The following is a 23,778-nucleotide window of genomic DNA, read 5'->3' as shown; positions in this document are numbered from 1 at the left end:
TTCTTCAGCTCACTTATCCATTCTTCTGCCTCATTTATTCTGCTATTGGTTCCTTCTAGTGTATTTTTCATTTTCGCTATTTTATTCTTCAACTCTGTTTGGTTATTCTTTGTATTTTCTAACTTTTTGTTAAAAACTTCTTGTAATTTCTCGCTCTGTGCATCCATTCTTTTCATACCTTCTTGGATCATCTTTACAGTCATTACTCTGAACTCTTTGTTGGGTAGATTGCCTATCTCCACTTCACTTAGTTGTTCTGGGGTTTTATCTTGTTTCTTCATCTGGAACATATTCCTCTGCTATCTCATTTTGCCTAACTTTTGGTGTTTGTGATCCCACAGGCTGCAGGATTGTAGTTCCTCTTGTTTCTGGTGTCTGCCCCCTGTTGGGTGAGGCTGGTCTAAGAGGCTTGTGCAGGCTTCCTTGTGAGAGGGACTGGTGCCTGCCCACTGGTGGGTAGAGCTGGGTCGTGTCCCTCTGGTTGACAGGGCTGTGTCAAGGGGTATGTTTAAAGGCGGCTGTGTTCTCAGGAAAACTTTAAGCAGTCTGTCTTCTGATGGTTGGTGCTGTGTTCCCATCCTGTTTGTTGTTTGGCCTTAGGCATCCTAGCACTGGAGCCTAAGGGCTATTGTGTGGGACCAAGTCTTGGTGTCAAAATGGCAGCCTCAGACAGCTCAAACCAATGAGTACTCCCTAGTACCTCTGCCACCAGTGTCCTTGTCCCTGAAGTGAGCCACAGCCGCCCCCCTCCCCAGGAGACCCTCCAGGACCAGCAGGTAGGTCTGACCCAGGCTGCTATGAAGTCACTGCTTTTCACCCTAGGTTCCAGTTTGTACGAACCTTGTGTATGTCCTCTAAGAATATTCGTTCAATTTACCCAAGTCTTGTGGAGTTCCTGCCATCAAGCCCCACTGGCCTTCAAAGACAAATGCTCTGGGGGCTCCTCCTCCTGATACCAGACCAGCAGACTAAGGAGCCTGATGTGGGGCTCAGAACTCTCACTCCTGTGGGAGAACCTCTGCAATATAATTATTTTAAAGTTTGTTGGTTGCCCACCTGGCAGGTACAGGATCCTATCATCTCATTGTGACTTCTTCTTTGTCTTTGGATGTAAAATATGTTTTTTGGTAGTTTCCAGTCCTTTTTTGTCAATGGTTGTTCAGCAGGTAGTCGTGATTTTGGTGTTTTTGTGAGAAGAGGTGGGCTCAGGTCCTCCTACTCTGCCATTCTGTCAGGAATCCCACACTTTCATTTCTGATTTTAGTCATCTTCATCTTCTCTCTTTTTTCTTTGTCAGTATAGCTGAAGAATTGCCAATTTTGTTCATCTTTTCAAAGAATCTACTTTTCATTGATTCTATTGTTTTTCTACTCTGTTTATCTCCACTCTAATCTATTATTTACTTCCTTCAGCTAGCTTTGGGCTTACTTTGTTATTTTTTTCTAGTTCCTCGTGGTATAAATTTAGATTATTTATTTGAAATCTCTTTTCTTTTTTAATATAGGCATTTACAGGTATAAATTTTCCTCAGACTACTACTGCCTTGCTGTATCTCATACATTTTGGTATGTGGTGTTTTTATTTTCATTCAGCTTTAAGTAATTTACAGTTTCACTTAAGATTTTTTCTTTGACCCAGTAGTTTTTTAAGAATGTGGTATTTAATTCCACATGTTTGTGTATTTTCCAATTTTCTTTCTGTTATTGATTTATATCATCATTGTCTTGTGATCAGAAAAGACACTTTGTATGATTTCAGTCTTTTAAAATTCATTAAAACTTGTTTCATAACCTAACATATGTGGTCTAACTTACAGAATGTTTCATGTGCAATGGAGAAGAATGTATATTCTTCTTTTGTTAGTGTAGTGTTCTATAAATGTCAGTTATGTCTAGTTGTTTTATAGTGTTGTTAAAGCCCTCTACATTGTTATTGATATTCTGTCTCGATATCCAATCTGTTATTGAAGTTGGTATTCAAGTCTCCAACTATTTTTGTAGAACCACTATTACTCACTTAAATTTTGTCAATGCTGCATAGATTTGGGGGGATTTGTTATCTGGTGTATGTATGTTCAAAGTTGTTATATCTTCTTGATGTATTGACCATTTATAAATATATAATGTCCTTCCCTTTCTCTTGTAAAAGTTTTAACTTAAAGTCTATTTTGTCTGATATCAGTATAGACATCCCAATTCTCTTCTCAGTACTGTTTGCATGGAATATGTTTCCTTTCTTTTACTTTCAACCCATTTGTGTCTTTGGATCTAAATGAATCTCTTCATATGGTATATAAGTGGATTATGTTATTTTTATCCAATCCATCAATCTGTACCTTTGGAGAGTTTAATCCATATACATAAAGATTAGTACTGATAAGAGAGTACTTCTGACATTTAATTATTTGTTTTATGTATTTCTTATGCCATTTTTGTTTATCATTTTCTTCCTCATTGCCATTTTTGTGCTAGTTGATTTTTTTGCAGTGAAAAGTTTTAATTCCCTTATCATTTCTTTTGTGTGTGGGTTTTTTTAAATATATTTTCTTTGTGATTACCATGTGGATTCCCTTTAACATACTAAATTTTATTTATTTTAAAAATAATTTATTGAAGTATAGTTGATTTACAATGTTGTGTTAGTTTCAGGTGTACAGCAAGATGAATCAGTTATACATATACATATATCCACTCTTTTTTAGATTCTTTTCCCACATAGGCCATTACAGAGTATTGAGTAGAGTACCCTGTGCTATACAGTAAGTCCTTATCAATTATCTATTTTATATATTACATACTAAATTTTAACAATATATTTTGAATTAATACCAAGTTAATTTCAATAACATACAAAAACTCTACACTTACACAGTTTGATATCAACTTTCTTTATGTTATTTTTGTCACTTTTGTTTTTATCTTAATCATTGTAAGTTCAATAACATAGATTTATTATTATTGTTGTTACTATTTTATTATTTTTTCTTTTAAATAATATAGGAAATAAAAGACAGAGTTCCAAACCAAATATTCAATAATGCTGCCTTCTGTATTTGCCCATGTATTTACCTTTACCAGAGATATTGACTTCTTTTTATGGCTTTGAGTTACTATCTAGGGTCCTTTCATTTTAACCTGAAGAACTCCCTTTAGCATTTATTGAAGTACAAGTCTAGCAGTATCAAACTCCTTTAGCTTCTTTTATTTATCTAGGAATATTTTAATTTCTCCCTCATTTTTGAAGGATTTTTTGCTGGGTATAAAATTCTTGGTTAATAGTTTATTCCTTTTGACACTTAAATATGTTATCTTATTGCCTTCCAGCTTCCAGGTTCTGAAGAGAAATCAACTTTGAATCTTATTGAGGATCGCTTGTACTTGACAGATTGTTTCTCCCCTTCTGCTTCAAGATTTTCATTTTGTCTTTGGTTATCCACATCTTGTTTATGTCTCATATGGGTCTTTTTGAGTTTTTCCAACTCAAAGTTTGTTGAGCATCGTGGATGTGTTATTCATGTCTTTTGTCAATTTTGAGAAATTTCAGCCATTATTTATTCAAATATTCTTTCTGCTTCTTTATCTTTCTCTCTCTCTTACTTCTGGGACTCCCATAATGTGTATATTGGTCCACTTAATGGTGTCTGTTAGGTTTTGTTTACTTACTTCATTCTTTTTAAGTTTCTGCTCCTCAGACTTAATAATTTCAACTGTCATGTTTCAAGTTTCATCATTTGTTCTTCTACCTGTTCAGATCTGCTGTTGAACTCTTCTAGTGAATTTTTAATTTCAGTTATTTTACTTTTCAATTCTAGTATTTCTGTTTGGTTCCTTTTTACAATTTTTCTTTTTTGATATTCCCATTTTTTTCATACATTTATTTTCTTATATTCTTTATATTCTTTAGTTCTTTGTCTATGTTTTTCTTTGAACATATTTAAGACAGTACTTTTTAGTCTTTGTCTAGTAAGTCTGATGTCTGGACTTCCTCAGGAACAGTTTGTCAATTTTATTTGTTACTTTAAGTGGGCCATACATTCCTGTTTCTTTTTATGCCTTGTGTTTTTGTTGTTGTTGTTGTTGAAAACTGTTTTAATTATAATGTGGTAACTGGAAATCAGATTCTCCCCCTTCCCCATATTTAGCTGTTTTCTGTTGTTGTTACTTTATTTGATGATGGCTGTGGTAGTCCATTTGTTTAGGTGTTTTAACCAAACTATATGTGCAAAGACTGTATTCTTTGTCATATGTGATCACTGAAGTCTGTATGGATCTTGTTCAGCTAATATTTTGACAGGAATTTCCTTGAGTGCCAGCAGTTAAAAGTAAACAACAGCAGTAGCAACCAAAAAACCCACATATCTCTCCCAGTCTTTGAACATTGGCTCTGTGCTGAAGCACTACTTCAACACTTAGCCAAACTGGCACTTAGCCTATGTATCAGTCGGTGTGTAAACTTTGGGTCTTCTCCATATTTTTCTAGTCATGTGTCTTGCTCTGGACATACATGGGCCTTTCTAAACTGCCCCCATATATATTGGTGCTTTTGAATGTCCTAATTTCCCAAAGAATCTTCTCCAGCTTTAGCTCCAGACTTAAGCAGTCTATTATATGTCTCCACCCATAATTTCTTGTCCCAGGCACCTCTGGTTTATTAGTTTGCTTTGCAAAATTTTTTAACAAATGCCCACCCATTTTCCAGCCTGCATTCTGAATTGAGTGAAACAGAGATGAGCACCTTGTATCTATCCTATCCTTCAGATAACAGGTTAAAATAGACATACACAATAATTTTTGAATAAGTTTTGCTTAGCTTACTCTGGAACTAGGGGTGAGGGTTTCACACTAGGTACACAGGCTGCTGCTAATTTAAGACTGCCTTCACTTTAGGACTGTTGCTGGGGAGAGGGGTGCAGTAAGGGCAAGTAAAAATGGCACAAAGCTTTCCTATAATTTTCAAGATGCTTTTTCCTTGGTTCAACATTTGCTTCATTGTTGTAAATGTTTGACTGTTTCCCAGAGTTCTGACAACATTGATTCTGACAGTTTCTGTTTGTGTTGCTACACTTCTGTGAGGGAATGAAAGCTCAGAGCTGCTGCCTCCTCCATATCCCTGATGTCCTCTGTTGATTTTAATATATTAATTCCAACATCTCTCTGGGTGTCCCTGTGTGCCAGAAGATCAAAGCATAAAGAAAATTAAGGATATTTTAATTATAAAATAAGTATAAAGAAAAAAGACAGTATTTTGTTGAGCTAGGCCTGAGAGACGCATACATCATTTTATCCATATTCCATTGGCTAGAAATTAGACACATGGCCCTACAGACTTGTGTGGGGTTAGAAAATGTTGACAAGTGGTATTCCCAGGAAGAAAGGTCAGTGAGTTTAGTGAACAACCAGCCAACTTCTTCCACAACAAACAAATAACTAATATCCCTTGTTAAGTAGAGTTGTGTCTTTGACAAAGAGCTATGATATAACAGGCAGGAGCCTTGTTCCTAGGTTAGAATTCCAGAGCTGGGAGAATATTTAGAGACCATTTATTTTAATATCCTCAGATGTTTGGGACTCTGATGCTTGGAAATGGAGAGGGGCTAGCCAGATCACACTGAGTCAATACCAGACCTGAGACAATATCCAGCTGGATCACTCATCTTTCCTCTATACCATCTTCATTCAAACATGTTTGAGCATTTCCAAGAGTAAGATTCAATCTTAAAAGATTGTATATTTCTAGAAATGTATCCATTTTTTCTAGGTTGTCCAATTTGTTGGCATATAATTGTTCATAGTATTCTCATGATTATTTGTATTTCTGTGATATTGTCTGTAACTTGCATAGCAAAGCACATCGACAAAACAAAAAGGCAACTTACTGAATAGGAGAATATATTTGCAAATGAAATGTCCACTAAGAGGTTAATATCCAAAATATACAAATAACTCATAACAGTCAACATCAAAAAAACACAAACAACCCAATTAAAAATGGGCAGAGGACCAGAATAGACATTTTTCCAAAGAAGACATATAGATGGCCAACAGACACATGAAAAGATGTTCAACATCACTAATCATCAGGGAAATGCAAATCAAAATCACAATGAGGTATCACCTCACACCTGTCAGAATGGCTATCATCAAAAAGACAAGAAATAACAAATGTTGGAGAGGATGTGGAGAAAAGGGAACCCTCATGCACTGTTGGTAGGAATATAAATTGGTACAACCATTATGGAAAACAATATAAAGGTTCCTTAAAAAATTAAAAATATAACTACCATTTGATCCAGCAATTCCACTCTTGGGTATTTATCTGAAGAAAATGAAAACACTAATTCAAAAAGATATATGCATCCCAGTGTTGATTGAAGCATTATTTATAATAGCCAAGATGTAGAAGCAACCTAAGTGTCCATCAACAGATGAATGGATAAAGAAGATGTGGTATATATATATATACACACATATATATATGTATATATATATATACACAATGAAATATTACTCAGCCATAAACAATAAGGAAATCTTGTCATTTACAACAACATGGATGGATCTAGATGGTATTATGCTAAGTGAAATAAGTCAGAGAGAAAGACAAATACAGTATGTCTTCACTTATATGTGGAATCTAAAAATACAAAACAAACAAATAAATGTAACAAAACAGAGACAATCACAGATGTAGAGACCAAACTAGTAGTTACCAGAGAGGAGAGGGGTGGAGTAATAGGTGAAATCAGACAGGGAAAAACAAATACTGTATGTTTTCACTTATATGTGGAATCTGAAAAACAAATAAACAAATATAACCAAACAGAAACAGGCTCACAGATACAGAGAACAAACTAGTGGTTGGCAGAGGTGAGGAGGGTAGGGGTAGGGGCAAAATATTGGATTGGCCAAAACGTTCGTTCAGGTTTTTCCTAACATCCTGCAGAAAAACCCGAACGAACTTTTTGGACAGCCCAATAGGTGAAGGGAATTAAGAGGTACAAACTACCAGTTATAAAATGAATACATCACAGAGATGTAATGTACATCACAGGGATTACAGTCAATAGTATAGTAACTTTGTATGATGTGTAATCTATAAAAATATTGAATCACTGTGTTGTACTCCTGAAACTAATATAATGTTGTGAGTCAACTATAGTTCAGTAAAATGTAAGAAATAAATTTTTCATCACAACCCAACACATACTTACATATTTCATCTGTAAAAGTTCTACAAAACAATACTAAGATAGGTAGTGATTAGCATTCATTGTCAAATATTTCCAGCTCCCCAGCTCTGGCACATTATAGAATTATACTTTCTTTTACTTTTGTAGTTACTAATGATCAGGTGATGTGTGTGGTGAAGGACGTGAGCAAAATGAAATGAGTTATTTCTGGGGGAAGATTTTAAGAGCCAGTGCACAGATCACAATATTCTCTTTTCTCTGATGCTCCAATCATGGTAGCACAAAGATGAAGCCTCCGTCACTCTGGGTAACCCAGTAAGTATAATGTAAAACAGAGCCCCCAGGAAATCTCTGGTAAGCAAAATAGTGTGAGTGAGAAATAAATTTTTGTTCTTTTAAGACACTGAGGTTTGGAGTTTACTTTTTTACAATAGCATAACCTAACCTATGACTGTAAATTGATGTCATGACTCAGTAATGGGTTGCAACTTGCAGTTTGTAAAATGCTACTCCATACAATGTCCACTTGTCCCATAGCTAATCCTCTCTCCAAGTTTCTGTAGAGTAATGTTAGTGACTCCCATTTTACTGAAGGATTGTGGTTATGGAGAAGGTGGAGATGCATACTGCACAGCCTGCCCTCCCCGCAGATACAAAAGCAGCTGGGGCCACCATAGATGTCAGACTTGCATCACCTGTGCTGTCATCAATCGTATCCAGAAGGAGAACTGTACAGCTACCTCTAATGCCGTCTGTGGGGACTGTCTGCCCAGGTGAGCCTGCTCTATAAGGCCAAGCTCTTCTGGGCATTCTCTAGCCCTTGGAGGTCTCCCTCATCCTTACCTCTCAGGGCCTAGTTGAAGTATTCTAACTGTCCATATCACGATGAGTTTAAGCTCCCATGAGGGAGATGCAGTATTTTTTCAAGATCCCCCTATAAAGTACTTAGCACACAGTCAATTACAGATGAGTACTAAACAGCTGGTTTATCATGCTGGCATGCTTAGCTCAGGGCCAAGTTTCAAGGTAAATCTCACTGTAGACCTAAAAGAGATTAGGAAGCAGTTGGTGTCAAAGCAGTATTTCCTTCTCTTGTGAGACTAGTTCCCCTTTTGGTTATAGGGTTTGGTGAATGGGGGAAGAGGTGGAGCATCTGGGACTCTGAGTCAGAATCAGACATAGAGGCAGAGAACTCACGAGGGGTCAGAGTGAGTGATGGCTTCCTGGAGGACAAGACTCTTAGAAGCTGCCTATGGTTCAAGAAGGACCAATCCAAGTACATTGCTTGTTTGATCACCTTGCCATTTCTTATTGCTCTGACTACAGGTTCTACCAAAAGACACGTATTGGAGGCCTGCAGGATCAAGAGTGTATCCCGTGCACGAAGCAGACCCCCACCTCTGAGGTTCAGTGTGTGTATCCAGTTCTCTTCTCCCCTTTCTTCCCCAATCCATTGGGTGACAGCAAGACAGCATAGTAAAGACTTCCTCTACCTCCTCATACTACTTCCTATAGGGTAGATTGGCAAGGGAATTGGTTAGATTTGAGTAATAGTTTTGCAATATATTATCTGTGTAACCTTCTATAAATCATTGAATCTCATTGAACCTCATTTCCCTCATCTGAAAAAAAATGTAAGTCATGAAAATCATTGTTCTTCATACCTTATGGGATGCTGCCTAGTTCTAGTGAAATAAGGTTAGAAAGCATTTTGTAGATTATAACATTTGTACACTTGTGGATTATTTATTTGAAGTTTATAGGAGTCCCTAATGCTTAGGACTAGTAAAAGGCTGAATGAAGTACTAGGATCTAGTCTGTGCCCATATCACTATCCATTTATCTGTCTATCATTTTTGTCTATCTACCAACTATATGTCTACTCACTTATTTTTTTAATTTATTGATATCTTTTTAAAACATGAAGTATTTCAAACATGTAGAAATATTTTAAATGCAGAAAAATATAAAAATAAAAATGCTCAGTTACAGAGCATCAATAATTAATAAATCTTAAAATTTTGCATATTTGCTTCAGATTTGTTTTTTAAATGAAGATTCCACAGGTTTCGTGGAATTTGTGTTTTGATCCTTTCTGAGTTCCATTCTCTCCTTACCTCCCCAAAGGCAACCACTATCATGAAATTGTGTGTATCTTGTTGGTAGGCTATGCTACAGTAACAAACCCCCAAATCTCAGTGATTTCATGCAATAAAAGTTTATTTTTCATATGCAAAGATCTTACTCTGTCTTGTAACTATACCATCAAACCATGTGGCTTCCAGGTTGATGGGACAGGGTATGAGATAGAGGAGACATACTGGCTTTTAACTACTTCAGTCTGTAAGTGACACACATTACTTCCACTCACAGTCCATTGGCCAGAAGTACTCTTATGGCCTTACTACAAGGGTGTATGGGAAATGCAGAGAAGCATGTGGATAACTGGTGAGCACTATGACTCTGCCATACTCTCCACCCATATTTTGTTACTTGTATTATTTATATATATATATATATATATATATATATATATATATTCATAAGCAATATATTCTATATGCTATTTTTTATATTTTATAATGTTTTATATAAATGATATCAAGTTATATACTCTCTTTCTCCAATTTGCTTTTCCTCTCTGGATTATTTATATTAATCCATACAGGTCTTTTATTTTAAATGCTATATAATAATATTACATCATAGAATTATATCATGATTTATTTATCCTGTGCCCTACTGATGAACATTTTAGTTTGTTTCTATTTGCCTAGGTTATATAACTGAATGTGACACGGAAAGACCACAGGATATGTGCATCTTCAAATAACTATACTAATTTATACCATACCAGCAGTATATGCTAGTTCCTCCACTTTGTTCTTTATACTTTTCCCTGCTCTACAAAGAAGTAGAACCAGTTTAGCAGCCCTAGTTGAGGAAGACCCTGGGGAGAGGGTGCTGGCCTGAGGAAGTCCAGGCCCAGTGTCAGGGTGACTATTGACTACCTACAGTGACTGACCTCCCCCACTTTCTTGTCTCACAGGTGCCTTCCAGTTGAGCTTAGTGAAGGCAGATGTACCCACAGTATCCCCTCAGGAGGTCACACTTGTTGCACTGGTGAGCAGTCTGCTCATGGTGTTTACCCTGGCCTTCCTGGGGCTCTTCTTCCTCTACTGCAAGCAGTTCTTCAACAGAAATTGCCAGCGTGGTAAGGGTAGCTGCTTCACGTATTACATGAATCAGGAACAAGGTTCTAACTAGCAGAAGAGAGGAATTTCCTGGGGTTGAGAGTTAATGGACCTTCCCTGCAGTGCTGAAATATCTGGGGGTGGCAATAGAATGCACAGGACTTCAGAGATGATTGAGGCTGACCCTGTGAGTTTATAGGACCTGGTTCATTAAGGTGTGGTGATTCATAAAGGGCTACAACATTATGGGAAAACCCTTGGGAAAGGCATCTGAAGTCCTAGTCCAATCTAACTCTAAATCACTGTGTAACTTTAGACAAGTCATCTAGCTTCTTTGGGCCTCTTTCTCCTTAATCTTTAAAATGAGAGATGGAGTTGATTTCTAAGTTCTTTTCCAATTAGTTATATCTACTAATAGGTATACATTCTGGAGCATGTCAGGAAAGGAGGAAGGCTGGCTGGAATGAGACATGACTATAATAAAAGTGGGTGAGGTCTCAGGCAATGGTTATCAGTATAGTAATATACCAAATGTGGGTAACTGAGAGCCCAATGTCCAGAGGAATTGGCAAACTTAGACATTTTTCCTCAGATAATAATTATAACCAGAGGTCTGGCCCAGCCCATAGGAGATGGCCATATGAAATTTTAGATGGAAGGTCATATTTAAAATCAGGAGTAACATCATGATCTATTTTCAGCACAAGTGCAGCCATTAGCCAAGAATGTGAGACAGGAATTCCAGGTCACTGAGGGCAGATATAGGGGAGGCGGGATGGTGGCTGGCCAAGACCAGAGAAGGGTTTAGATCTTTAGTCAAGAGTACTGAGGTTCAGTGCAGCTTCAGTGCCATCAAGGGAGCTGAGAGCTAGGCAGAAACACCAAAATAGGAACCCAAGCTAGTAAGCGGAGTTGATTTAGTAAGGAAAGAGGAGGATACATTCTACTAGATACACAGGTGCTAAGGACTCCTCCTCAGCCCACGGGATACTGGGCCCAAAGCAACAGAACTTTTTGCAACCTCTCTGTTTGTGTGGAAAGATCCTGCTTATATAGGCCTACCTTGGTCACTTTGGATCTAGGGTCTGCCAGATGATCTTCAAAAAGCCTAGAAGATATGTTTGGCTCTACCTCTCACTGAAGTGGAGATGAATCTAGAATTTCAGGGGATGCAGGGCACAAGGGCAACACTGTTATCCCTTTATGACCCTTCTCAAGCTCTAATTCTCTCTCCTCTACTCTCTGGTGTCTCCTGGAACATTGTGGCTCAGGGTGGATCATCCTGTCTCTGACTTTGGAGGCCAGTTTCTCAGATAAGAGCTGTTGCCCAGTCCCTGGGCATGGGCATGAAACATGGGCAATGAAGCATTTGGGCCCCAGGGCCCGGAAAGAAGAAGATGAGGCAACATCTGAGAGCTGCCTGTCTCCCTCCTCCTGCCTCAGGAGAAGAGAAATGGGTAACGCTTCTCTGCTCCTCCTCTGTCCTCAAGATAATAATGCAGTACCCTTTTCTGGGGATACGAGGGCAGGCAGCTCCCTCAGGGTCTCCACAGGGGAAATAAGATTAGACATTTTCTCATTTATCAGGAGGTGTTTATCAGGAGTCACTAACTTACATGCATACTAGGGTTGTATAAGGGAGATTAATATGTGAATTGGATCCAATATAAGGTTCATTAGAGAGGAGTAGAGACTGTGGCAAACTGAATAGTTCATCCCCTGTCTAAAGAGGAATCTACTACTCAGCTTCAGCTGTTTGTTACCATGTAGGAATATTCAATGTTTCAAGATCTTCTGAATTTTCAAGAGAAGCCAAAACTCTGGATTTTTATATGAAATAGTTTTAAGTTATGGCATTGAGTTATAATTAAAAACTACCACAACCACAATGCCGGGGTAAAACCAACACACATCCCATAGGCTCTCAGTTTGTAACCTGATGCTGAATCAGACTTATGCATGAAAGGTGTTCTAATTTTCTATCACTGCCAGAACAAATTACGACAAATTTAATGGCTTAAAACAACACCCATTTATTATCTCACCATTGCCATAGATCAGAAGCTTTGTAAGCTTGGCTGGATCTCGACTCAGAGTCTCACTAGGCTGAAATCAAGGTGTTGCCAAGGCTGCATTCCTTTCTGGAAGCTCAAGAGGTGAATCCATTTCCTTGATCATTCAGAAAGGTGGAAGAATTCAGTTCCTTGCAGTTATAAGTTTGAGGTTCCATTTCCTTGCTGACTGTCTGCTGAGGACCATTCCCAGTTTCTAGACACCACCCACTCTTTGACTTATGACCCATTTCCATTTTCAAAACTAGCAGTGGTAGTCAAGTCCTTTTCCTTTCACATATCTGATACTCTCTCTGACTCTTCTGCCTCCCTCTTCCCCTTTTAAGGACACATGTGATTACATTGGGCCCACCTGGGTAATCCAGGATAACCTACCATTTTAAGGTCCATAATCTTAATTCCACCTGCAAAGTGCCTTTTGCCATATAACACAACATATACACAAGCATAACATCAGGGAATAAAGATCATGTCTGGTGTGGGGGTTGTTAAAATCCTGCTTCCCACAAAGGTTTCTCTTTCTCTGGAGAAACTGACAATTTTCCCTGATCCACCACCAGGTAGCCTCAATCTGATACCTCAATGTAAATATGTTTCTCATCTGTGTCACCTCAGCCTGGTGCTAGGTGCTCTGGTTCCCAGGGATGGGAGGGGGAGCACTAGTTCCCAGATCTTTCCTGATTTTGTGCTCAGGACCAGGTGCCCCGCTGAGAGGAACCCCTACCTTTGGGTGACCCAGTGGCTTTCTGCTTCAAGTTTCAGGAGGTTCGCTGCAGTATGAGGCTGACGAGGCAGCGGAGGAGGAATCTCTCTTCCCCATGCCACCTGGCCAGGAGACCAGTCCTGAGTCCCCACTGAGTGAAAGCATCTTTGAGACCCAGGCACTTAACCCCATCCTGGATGACGACTGCAGCTCGACTCGTGGCTTCCCCACACAGGAGTCTTTTACCTTGGCCTCCTGTGCCTCAGAGAGTCACTTCCACTGGGTCCACACTCCCATCGAATGCACAGAGCTGGACCTGCGAAAGTTTTCCAGCTCTGCTTCCTATACTGGAGCTGAGACCTTGAGGGGGAACACAGCTGAAAGCTCTGGAGACAGACTGGAGCTCACTGTACCCTTTGAAGTACCCAGCCTTTAACTCTACTGAGGTGAGCTGGAAAGGTAGGGTAGAAAGACCAGAAATTGGGGACCACCCCCAAAAGGAATTATCCCTTGGAGTACTGTTGTTCAGTAGGGCTAGTGTCAGAGGAACATCAAGCTAGGAACATTGGTGGATGGAGGGACAACTGTGATAATGTTAATCTTTTGAGCCAGTCAGTCATACATCATATATCTGAGCCTACAGTTGTCAAGGAACTGGCCAGGTTGACATGACACCAGTTTTTCTATCCTGGCTTTTTGCACTCTCTCTCAGGGCCCCACTGTCTAATAGTTATATTCAGTTATCTCCCATCATGTATTCAAGCACCAAGGTACAGTGGGAAAATATACAAACCTTGGCACCTAGAAGCCTTATATTTCAAATCTACCTCCATTCCTTAATAAATATCTGTGTGAAGCTTGTGTAAATCCCTTCACCTCTCTGAGTCTCAGGTCCTTAATCTGTGAAAAGTAGAAAATACTATTCACCTTATATTGTGAGAGTTGAATGAGAAATGCATGTGCAAGTGCCTTTTACAGTGTCTAATGCATTAGAGGTGTTTAAATCATATTAGTTTGTCTTTCCCTCCCTTGCCCCCGGTCACAATTTATATTGGGTTGGCCAAAAAGTTTGTTCGGGTTTTTCCATAATGTCTTATGGAAAAACCCAAATGAACTTTTTGGCCAACCCAATACATCCTTACATATACACTACACTCGTCTGGTCTTCATAACATACCTTTGTGGTAAGCAGGTCAGGGTTTGTTAGCTTCACTTTATAGAGGCAGGAACTGAGACGCAGAGAGGGAAAGTGATTTGCTTAAAGTCACAGAGCATGTCAGTGGCAGAACTGGGTTAGAGCCCAGGTTTTGGAGCTCCAAGTAAGTAACAAGGGGCAGTATGAAGCATGGGGGTGGATTCCTATTTTTCAACTAACCAATTACTTTCACCCCCATTTCCATATTTCTCCAGCTATGATATTGTCCAGGTCCCCCAATGACTCCCCCTCCCTATATCTTACCTAAGAAAATATAAACAATATGTAGACGAAAGCCAAGACTCCTATTAAACCGGTCAGCCTAGATACCTTCAAGGTCATCTAGGCCAACCTCCCTTCCAGCTCCTCCAATCCATGCTTTTATAATATCCCCACGAAGTGTTTATGTCATCCTTGCTCACATACTTACAGTATCAGAGAGCTCACTACTGCCCAACATGTATTGCAGCTATGACTGGTGGATTTGAGCTCAGTGTAAAGAAAAACTTTCTGTCTTCTTATAATAACCACCCTTGGGTCCTGCTCTGCTCCTTGGGCCACACAGACCTCATCTGCTTCCTGTGTCTTGTGATAGCCCTGAAGAAGTCTAAAGATAGCATCTCCTCTCTGGAAAGTACCACTTTGGGTTCCTTTAAAGTATGGGGGGCTTAAAACTGAACCCAGTTTCATGAGGAATTGTCTCACCAACACAGAGTAGGGTAGAACTGTCATCATGTCCACCCCACACAAGTGATGTTTTTCTGCTATTGTACCCTAACCACTGGCCTAAACCATTTTTTTTGAGGCATGGGAAGAGAAAGGAGCTAGTGAGATTGCCCCATAGGTTTCTAACTTGCTCTGCTCCCTCCCTAGGTCTCTTGGGCTCCTGGCAGCCCAGTTGTTCTCCCTGGACTCTCCTGCCTTGTTCCTATACCACAACAGCAGCAGGGGCATGGGATGTGGTATCCACAACAGCCTGTACTCTACAGACGGGGCACATCCTATCCCATCCCACCAAAGAATTGATTCTTCATCATTTTCCCGAGACTGACCAGCAGCATTTTTTGCTTTCCTATCCTAGATAGCCTGGAGAGCCAGATTCCCCAGTCATGGGACTACCAGACATGTTCCTAGCTCAGCTTGATTATAGAGAGGAGGGGAGGGGATGGCAATGAATGGGGTAGAGTTTTACTGCCTGCATCTTTGGTCAGGTGAACCTGAAGGAGGAGCCTCTCAGTACCCTATTGATACATCGACCTAGCACTTTAGGGACAAAATCAAACTCTTCCCCCTTTCTCTCCTCCGCACTGCCCCCCCTCCCCAGTACACACACACACACACACACACCTACACACATCTTAGGAGAGGCCTGAAACCTTGATTCCCCACACATCTCTTAGACTTCTGTGGCTGTGACAATCACGGAGCTAACCCCTTTGCCCCCTGGGGTCTTCCTCTCCACTTATAGGTTTCTTACCTTTTTTAGTTGGGATCCAACTCAGTGTCTTTTTGACTTTTAAAATGATACTTCCTAAAGTTCCTTTTATCTTATTTCTCTTCTTTTCTTGCCTCCTTTGTCCCTTCCTGGTGCCTTGTCTTCTTAAGCCCAAGGCTGAGCCTCTAGATCCCCAGGGCCAAACTCAGAGCTCAGAGCTTTCATCTTTGGGATGGCCATGAAATCCCTGAGATCTAGGGGGGGGGGACACTTAGGAGCTTAGGTTTTCAATGAAGCCTGCCCTAGGGCTGCTCAGGGACTATTGGTGCTTTCTTGGTTTAGAGAAAAACCAATCAATTGCTGAGCCCTCACCAACAGTTTCACATGCTTCTCAGAATAAAGTGGAACTTCTCTCTCCATGGCTGATGCCACAGGGCAGATGAGAACATCAAGGCTCAGATGTGGGCACCATGGATTGTTTTTAAGTCTCCCTTATGTCCATAATGGGCTACTAGGGCTGATACCCACTCCCTCACTGTGGGACAGATTTTGAAAGAAAACTTGCCCAGATGAGTAGAGCAACTATCTCCTTTGTTTGGGAGCAACCTATATACTCCAGAATGTTGGATGTGACTTAATTTGTGAAAACCAAGACTGTATCTTAGGGTGGGAATGCTGGAATTTACTACGTATATGTGCTGCACTTTACAGTTTGCAGTATGCATTCACAGCAATCATCTCTTTGGATCTTTATACACACCCTGAGGTGGGCAGGGCAAGGATTACCATCCCCAGGTTGCAGATGATGAAGCTGAGGCTCAGAAATGGAAGGTGACTGCACTCAGTAATGTATGGGGTAATTATCAAGGCTAGGGTCCTCTCCAATATCTTGAAATCTTCATTTTCTAGAAGACAGTGTTTTAAAGTAGTAGCTTTTCTGGCATATCTGTTCCAGAAAACAACTCTTTTTGGAAGCAAAAGGGGTGGAGGGACAAATAAGGCCCTTATGCCTGAATGTGAATGAGGTAATATCCTTGCCTACAATACCAAACCTATTCTCTCCCCCTCCCATCAGCTCCCCTACTCCCACCCTGTAGCCAGCCTGGATGTATATTCTCTGCCAGATCTGACCCCAGTGGAAAGGTAAGAGACTTTCCATTCAGCACTGTCTCTCAAGAGATCAAAAAGTGAGAAGAGCTGCAAGGTCAGACAAAACTCTTTCTATCTGTCTATCTTACCTCCTTTTGCCACTGGGGGTAAGAAAGAAGGTATAAAGGTTGGAGCCAGTAGGAGTATCCATCCTACTTGTCCTCCCTCCTATATTCCTCTATTCAATTTAAGAGTCTCTGATCTTAGTTTGGACAATGACTTGAGACTTTAACTTTAGAGGTGGGAGGGGGGCAAATATCCCATCTTTAAAAGCCTCTCCCAGGTAGATTGCAGATATTTGAGCAAGTCTGTCAATTATAACACTTTAGTGTTTTACAGTCTAAAAAAGTTCATTCATACATGCCTAATTTAAAGATGAGGAACCTGAGTCCTAGAGAGAAGTAGTAACTTACCCAAAGCAATTCATATTTTGGAAAGGCAGCCTGCTCCACACTCCCACCCCCAGACTGAAGTGTGGATTCCATGGCTGAGAATAGAGCCAGGGAAGGGCAGTTAGAGCAGAAACTGCTCTTGGCTATGGCAGAAGGACAGGCAGAGGTGTTGGAGGGCACTAGTTATTTCTATCCACTAGACACTGCCTAAATAACCCTTAAAATATCATTAAGGAACATAGGGAAGAAACAGGAGATTGAATAAGGCAATTCATCTCCACCACCAGAAAAAAACAGCTGGCCCCATAGTCTAAGTGCTACGGAGGCAGCAGTGTAGTCTTCCACTGAAAAATAGCACATGACTTCATCCACACCCAGGATGGAGAGGGTTTCTTTGTTTTTTGTTTCTTGGGGTTTTTTTTGGCTTTACTCTCCCCTATAGCTCTTACCTCCTATGGCCTACAAGGTTTCCCCTCCCTTCTTCCAGGTCCCTCTAGACTCACCACACTCCCTGGGTTAGCTGGAAGATCTTATGCATGTTTGAAGAGTGATGGTCCTGTGTTGCAGCATAGGGCAGGGCAAATAATTTCCCTGTGGATCTCCTGGGCCTCACCCTTTATTTGAAGTGCTATAACTCTCCACCTCCGGCAGGGAACCAGGCTGGAATTTGCCCTATTGGAACCTTACGGAAAATCTCTGAGCCAAGGTGACCTTCCCTCTGGGGCCTGATTTCCCCAAACTACCTCCCAGCAGTCCTCCAAAGATACCTTCCAATATACTTAGGAGTAGCTGAGTGGGTAGAGGAAGGGAGCCCCACTGCCGCTTTCTATTAACATGTCAGTTGGATCTCAGATTTCCCACCACCCCTTTCCATTTGATTCTTTCCGAAGTGTGTTTTTGCTTTAATTCTTACCTATACATCTCATGACCAGGAAGGAACAAGCAACTTGGAGGCTGTATTCTTCTTTATTATCTGGCTTTCTGAGGCCTGTACAGCTAGTTCTGTCCAACAAGTACTTGGTGGTTAATTAAGTACATTAAATATCATGTGAACTTCATTAGGTCCTAGCCCTGGCAAATGAATGCTCTCTACCACAAAACCTCTGCTTTCAGGATTTTATTAAATGCATCTTTAGGGACAGTTCATCTACAAACATTGATTAAGGGCTCCTGGGACAACCCATTGGTCAGGGTGCTAAAAGCACCTGGGAAAAAGTAAATAGGCCCCATTGTACTGGACTGGGGATTAGAAGCAATTGAATTACTAGCCTGCACCAAGCAGCCTGACTTAACACAGGTATTGGCAAATATGTGTGAGCCAAGTGTTTAGGCCTTGACCTTTAGGTTCTCTGTTCTTTTCTTTCTGGGACAGTTTATTCTTATCTCACTGGCTCTAATTAGTCATGTCTGCAGCTTCTGGTAGGGCAAGAACTAGTATCCAAACAGAAGATGATTCAGCTTGGGCAGGCCTTAGGTGTTCAAAGGTCACCATGTGCCTGGCAGTGGTTCAAGCCCAAGTCTAACACTGCTGCATCTATCGCAAAGGTAATGATTTTGTCACAGTCATAATGACATTATGATAAAATGTTACAGCCAGCCTTATTCATTGTGCCTGCTCTAGACTTTATAATTTACAAAGCTCTTTTATGTTTATGGTCTCATTTCATCCTCCCAAACCCCTGAATAAGATGTTATTATATCCCTTTTGAAGAAAAGTAAAACAGCTCATATTAGATATGTGGCTTGTCAGGCCAGAGATCAGTCTGACCCAAGTCTCCTGATCCCCAGACCAGGGCTTTCTCCACTGTTTCCCCTTAACAACTGCTTTAGGATGGTACAGTTACCACAGTGGCACTGAGGGCAACATTGCAGATAAAAACAGCAATCATGTAGCAAAATTCCCCAATGGTATATCCATAAACACAATTACTGCAAAGCTCATTGTGAGCCCCATCCAAGACAAGAAACTTCCTGGCTAGAATACCCAGCCCAGAATAACTTCTTAGCAATGATATTTTCTGTAGCAATTAAGACAACAGCCTTGGTTTCTGGGGTTACCCCAGTGCACAGGTGTGCCAACAAGGAGCAAGGTCCTCATGGTATGAACATTGTGTGACCATCCCAAGTCATACCCAGCATCACCTTGGTTCTAACTTTCATTCTGAAGTTAAAAAATTGTGGTTAGTAATTGAACTAAGGAAATGTTTTACTTTGCTTTTTAAGATATCTTGGGTAGAGGTAAGGTGAAGCATGCTTTTTTTCCTTATAATTGCTGCTTGGCCATGGCAAATGTCACACTCAAGCATTTGTTCCTGGGGAGGGTTTTTAAATATTTCATTGCTTTTAAAGTATGGGCATCTTTGAGTGACTTGCTTTCATGTATCTTTTCTATTTGGGGGTTATTGGTCAGTGGAAGCACAAAGGACATGTGACAGAAAAGTTTTCAACATGTCCCTAAGACTAGAAAATAGTTGAGTTGTCTATATTTGAACTAGCAAAAGAAAGTTGTTCTTGCTTGTAAGGGAGGGGAGGTATTTACTGAGGATGAGTTTAGATTTTTGGTTTCGTATTTTCTTCTCTGTATATCTGGATTTGGATTTTGACAGGGAGGAGCCTAGGAGAGCAACTTTCTCCTCCAAGGTTCTCAGATCCAGGCTTGGTAACAGTGTCAATACTGTAGCACCCTCTCCACAACACAAACCCTACTATACTGGGAAGATAATCTCTTATGCACCTAACCCCCTGCTCACCTCACTAAGAAGGTCTCTGGTGTTTTACATTGAATGTAGGTAAATTTTAATTACTTTTCCCTCCTAAATTGGTTATTTATAGAGCTTTTGTTCAATCTTGAGCCATATGCATATGTGGCTACTGGCAGAGTTATGTTTTATTTCTGATGCTCTGGAAATATTTCATATTAGCCAATAAAGAAAAATACATCCAAACACCTTGTTTATTCCTCTACTTTCAAATAACAAGGTGCCTCATTTGGCTGGTGTGTCTTTGCTCAGTGAGTACAGCAAGGAAATGTGTTTCTTATCAGTGGGTCCATCACCAGGGATAGTAGGATCCACTGACTTGCCACCCAAGAGGTCTGGGTTATAGTCCAAGCTCTCCTTCTATATTTTTGAATTGCTTATGACATTTATCTTTTTTTCTGGGCTACAGATCTACTAGAACTTCTTGAGTTCTAAACTAATACTTCTTAAAACAGGTTCCATGCCCTAAGAGGACTGTGCACATGTCTTGTGAGGTCTGCAAAATCTCTCAGAGATTGTGTGTATTTTCATTTTGACTATAATATTCTTTTAAAAAAATATAAGCATATTTTATTTAGACCATCTGGATTATTATCTCTTAAAAGCACTACCTGGCCATTTCAGAGTCTGTGTTTACAATCTCGTTGGATTTAAAGAAGCACCTAAGGAGATAATATTTAACTTTGAATGCTGTGCTTTACTATAATCTTATTTAAGAGCTAGAGAAATCAAGTTCCTCCCATCTTTAATATGCTATGATCCTGACAACAAAACATGTTGGCAAGGATGTGGAGAATGGGACCTCTCATACCTTACTGGTGGGATTGTAAAATGGTACACCCACTTTTGAAAACAGCCTGTCAATTCCTCTAAAAGTTAAAGTTAGAATTACTATATAATCCAATAATTCCACTATGTATGTACACCAAGATAATTAAAAATATATGCACACACAAAACTTTTACACAAATATTCATAGAAACATTATTTATAGTATCCAAAAAGTGGAAACAACCTAAATGTCTATCAGCTGATGAATGGATAAACAAATTGTCAAGTATACATATAACAGAATATTCAGTAATTAAAAAGATTGAACTGACGCACAATATGTCATAAATGAACCTCAAAGCAAGCTGAGTGAAAAAGCCAGACACAAGAGACCACATATTGTATGATTCCATTTATACAAAATTTCCATATAGGCAAGCTAATGGAGACAGAAGGTAGATTAATGGTTGCCTCAGGCTGGGGGGTGAGAAAAGGGGTTAAAAATGGTCCCCAATTTATGTTGATTCAATTTACAACTTTTTGACTTTATGATGGTGTGAAAGTGATAAACATTCAGTAGGAAACATACTTCAAATTTTGAATTTTGATCTTTTCCTGGGCTAGCAATATGTGCTCTAATACTCTCTTGTAATGCTGGGAGCCACAGCTCCCAGTCAGCCATGCAATCACAAAGGTAACCAACTGATACACTTATAACCATTCTCTACCCATACAACCATTCTGTTTTTCACTTTCAGTGCAGTATTCAGTAAATTACATGAGATATTCAATACTTTATTATAAAATAAGCTTTGTGTTTGATGATTTTTCCCAACTGTAGGCTAATGTAAGTGTTCTGAGCACATTTAAGGCAGGCTGTGCTAAGCTGTGGTGTTTGGTAGGTTAAGAGTATTAAATGCATTTTACACTTAGGATATTTTCAAATATGATGAATTTATCAGGATGTAACCCGGTTGTAAGTCAAGGAAAATCTGTAAATGTAAATAGGCATGAGGGATCTTATTTGGGGATAAAAATGTTCTAAAATTGAGCTACGATGATTGCTGCAACACTCAGTAAATAAAAATTGTTGAAATGCACACTCGAAATGGATGAATTTTATCATATGTAAAATACACCTCAATAAAACTGTTTTAAAAAATATTCTGTGATCATCGATCTGAGTAGACTGGTGTTGGTTTAACAATTTGATTACTTTCCAAACACCTGCATTGCCAGAAATAATCTCTCTCTCTCTCTCTCTCTCTCTCTCTCTCTCTCTCTCTCTCTCTCAGACAGACAGACAGACAGACACACACACACACACGACCCGATTACTCAATTAGGACAAAAGAAAGAAACAGAACTAGAGTCCTATTTGGTTCTTTTCATTTTGAACTCTCTACATAGCCTCAAGGAAAGAGAAAGGATGCATCTAGAAGGAACTTACAGGAGGTATCATTCAAAACAAAAGGAGGAAGAACAAAGGAAACTATTATAGATTCAGGGATGGGTATAGGAAAAGAGATATTGGGAGATACCATCACAGGCTACAGAGGAGTTTTTTGAGGGAACTATCACAGAATAAAGGAGGAATAACTGGGAATTAGTTGGCAGGTAGGAGGCCAGGATTTGTGGTGAGTCTGTCCAGCCTTTGTGTCAGAAAAGACCTTTTTGCCCAACCAGGCCTCCCATTCTTACTCAAAATTTTGAATGCTGGTACAGTAGGAGATATTTAATCCTCTAATTTATGGATGGTGATTAAGGCACAGGAAGTGTTAACACTTATCTGTTGGAGTCGATGTCAGTGTGTGCTTGTGCCAGTCATAGGGCAGTGAAGTCCTACTCCTTACCCAAGAAAGACATGGGGAAATCAGAGCTCTGTAAACAGATGGATTAAAGCACAAACAAGTCATCAGACTATCAAATAGGGGATTATTAGGTGATTGTTAATAACCCTTTTATTAGGGACTAGGAACACTTGCTATTTCTGCTGGTATGATGATCTTTCACTTTATGTTCACAACATAATTGGCAAGTTTCTGTATGCCCAACAGTTAGTCTTTTAAGGCCTTAGAAACTCTGTGTGTGTGTGTGTGTGGTGGTTCAAATGCTGCCTGCCTGGAAAAAATGGATCCCCAATGAGAGCAGCTGCCTAGTCACATGATTATATCCCCAAAGCCTTTTTTCCTTGTGGTTTCTAGTGCCAGTAAATTACCTTCCTTAACATCTCTTTCCTAAGGAATAGTGCAAAAGTGAAATAGAAGGGGAAAGTACAGTCAATATTTAGCGGTTATCTCTCATGTGCTTTCTCACTTTCATATTTTGTCTCATTCAATCCTCATGATGTCCCTAGGTGGTAGGTGCTCTTTACAACCTTCATTTTACAAAAGAAGATCACAGATTTAATGATTTTTCTATGGTTATACAGTAGTAAATGATGTGCTAGAATTCCAGTCTAAGTCTATCTGACTCTGAGGCACAAACACTTCCCACCATGCCTCAGCTGCCTCCCTAAGACAGACCTCAGGAAAGAGAATACAGTTTATCCCACTGGATCTCTCGTAGTTCCCAGCTTGGGAGGCTACATCAGAGAGTCTCCCTAGGAGACTCTCTAAGTCTCTCTAAGTATCACATAGTAGTGTCAAAGTATTATCAGCTCATGATATATTAATCATTCCCATGTAATCAGAAGGATCACATTGATCATGCTATCTCCTTGGCCACAATGTTGTCATTGAAAGAGCATGCTGGAGATATGAGTTCTTGTTTCACGTTCATCATCCCCTAGATGGAGTAAGAAAAGGGTACTTTTCTTGGCCTCAGTTTCCCCCATGGTACACAAAGGAGATTGAACTCAATGATCTCTAAGAGCCTTCCAACACTGATGTGCAATAAACTTACAAGACCTAGCTTTGC

General features: G+C 39.8%; 1 protein-coding gene across 10 annotated transcripts in view; it reads left to right on the top strand.

Annotated features, from left to right (window-relative positions):
* The window catches only part of EDA2R (ectodysplasin A2 receptor), a 142,006-nt gene extending 120,013 nt beyond the window's left edge, over positions 1-21,993 (top strand). For 4 of the 10 annotated variants that reach the window (XM_059910162.1, XM_059910163.1, XM_059910160.1 and 1 more), the window contains 4 exons: positions 8,516-8,601; positions 10,239-10,403; positions 11,655-11,840; positions 13,212-21,993. In XM_059910162.1, the coding sequence (XP_059766145.1) occupies positions 8,516-8,601; positions 10,239-10,403; positions 11,655-11,840; positions 13,212-13,594 (820 nt within the window). In that variant the 3' untranslated portion in view covers positions 13,595-21,993. Of the gene's footprint in view, positions 1-7,783; positions 7,963-8,515; positions 8,602-10,238; positions 10,404-11,654; positions 11,841-13,211 lie in introns of all 10 variants that reach the window. The other 6 variants (XM_059910157.1, XM_059910154.1, XM_059910158.1 and 3 more) reach the window with 4 other exon arrangements.
* The last annotated feature ends 1,785 nt before the right edge of the window (positions 21,994-23,778 follow it).

The sequence above is a fragment of the Balaenoptera ricei genome, chromosome X (assembly GCF_028023285.1).
Source record: "Balaenoptera ricei isolate mBalRic1 chromosome X, mBalRic1.hap2, whole genome shotgun sequence".
NCBI lineage: Eukaryota > Metazoa > Chordata > Mammalia > Artiodactyla > Balaenopteridae > Balaenoptera > Balaenoptera ricei.
This window is presented reverse-complemented; position numbering and strand designations above follow the sequence as displayed.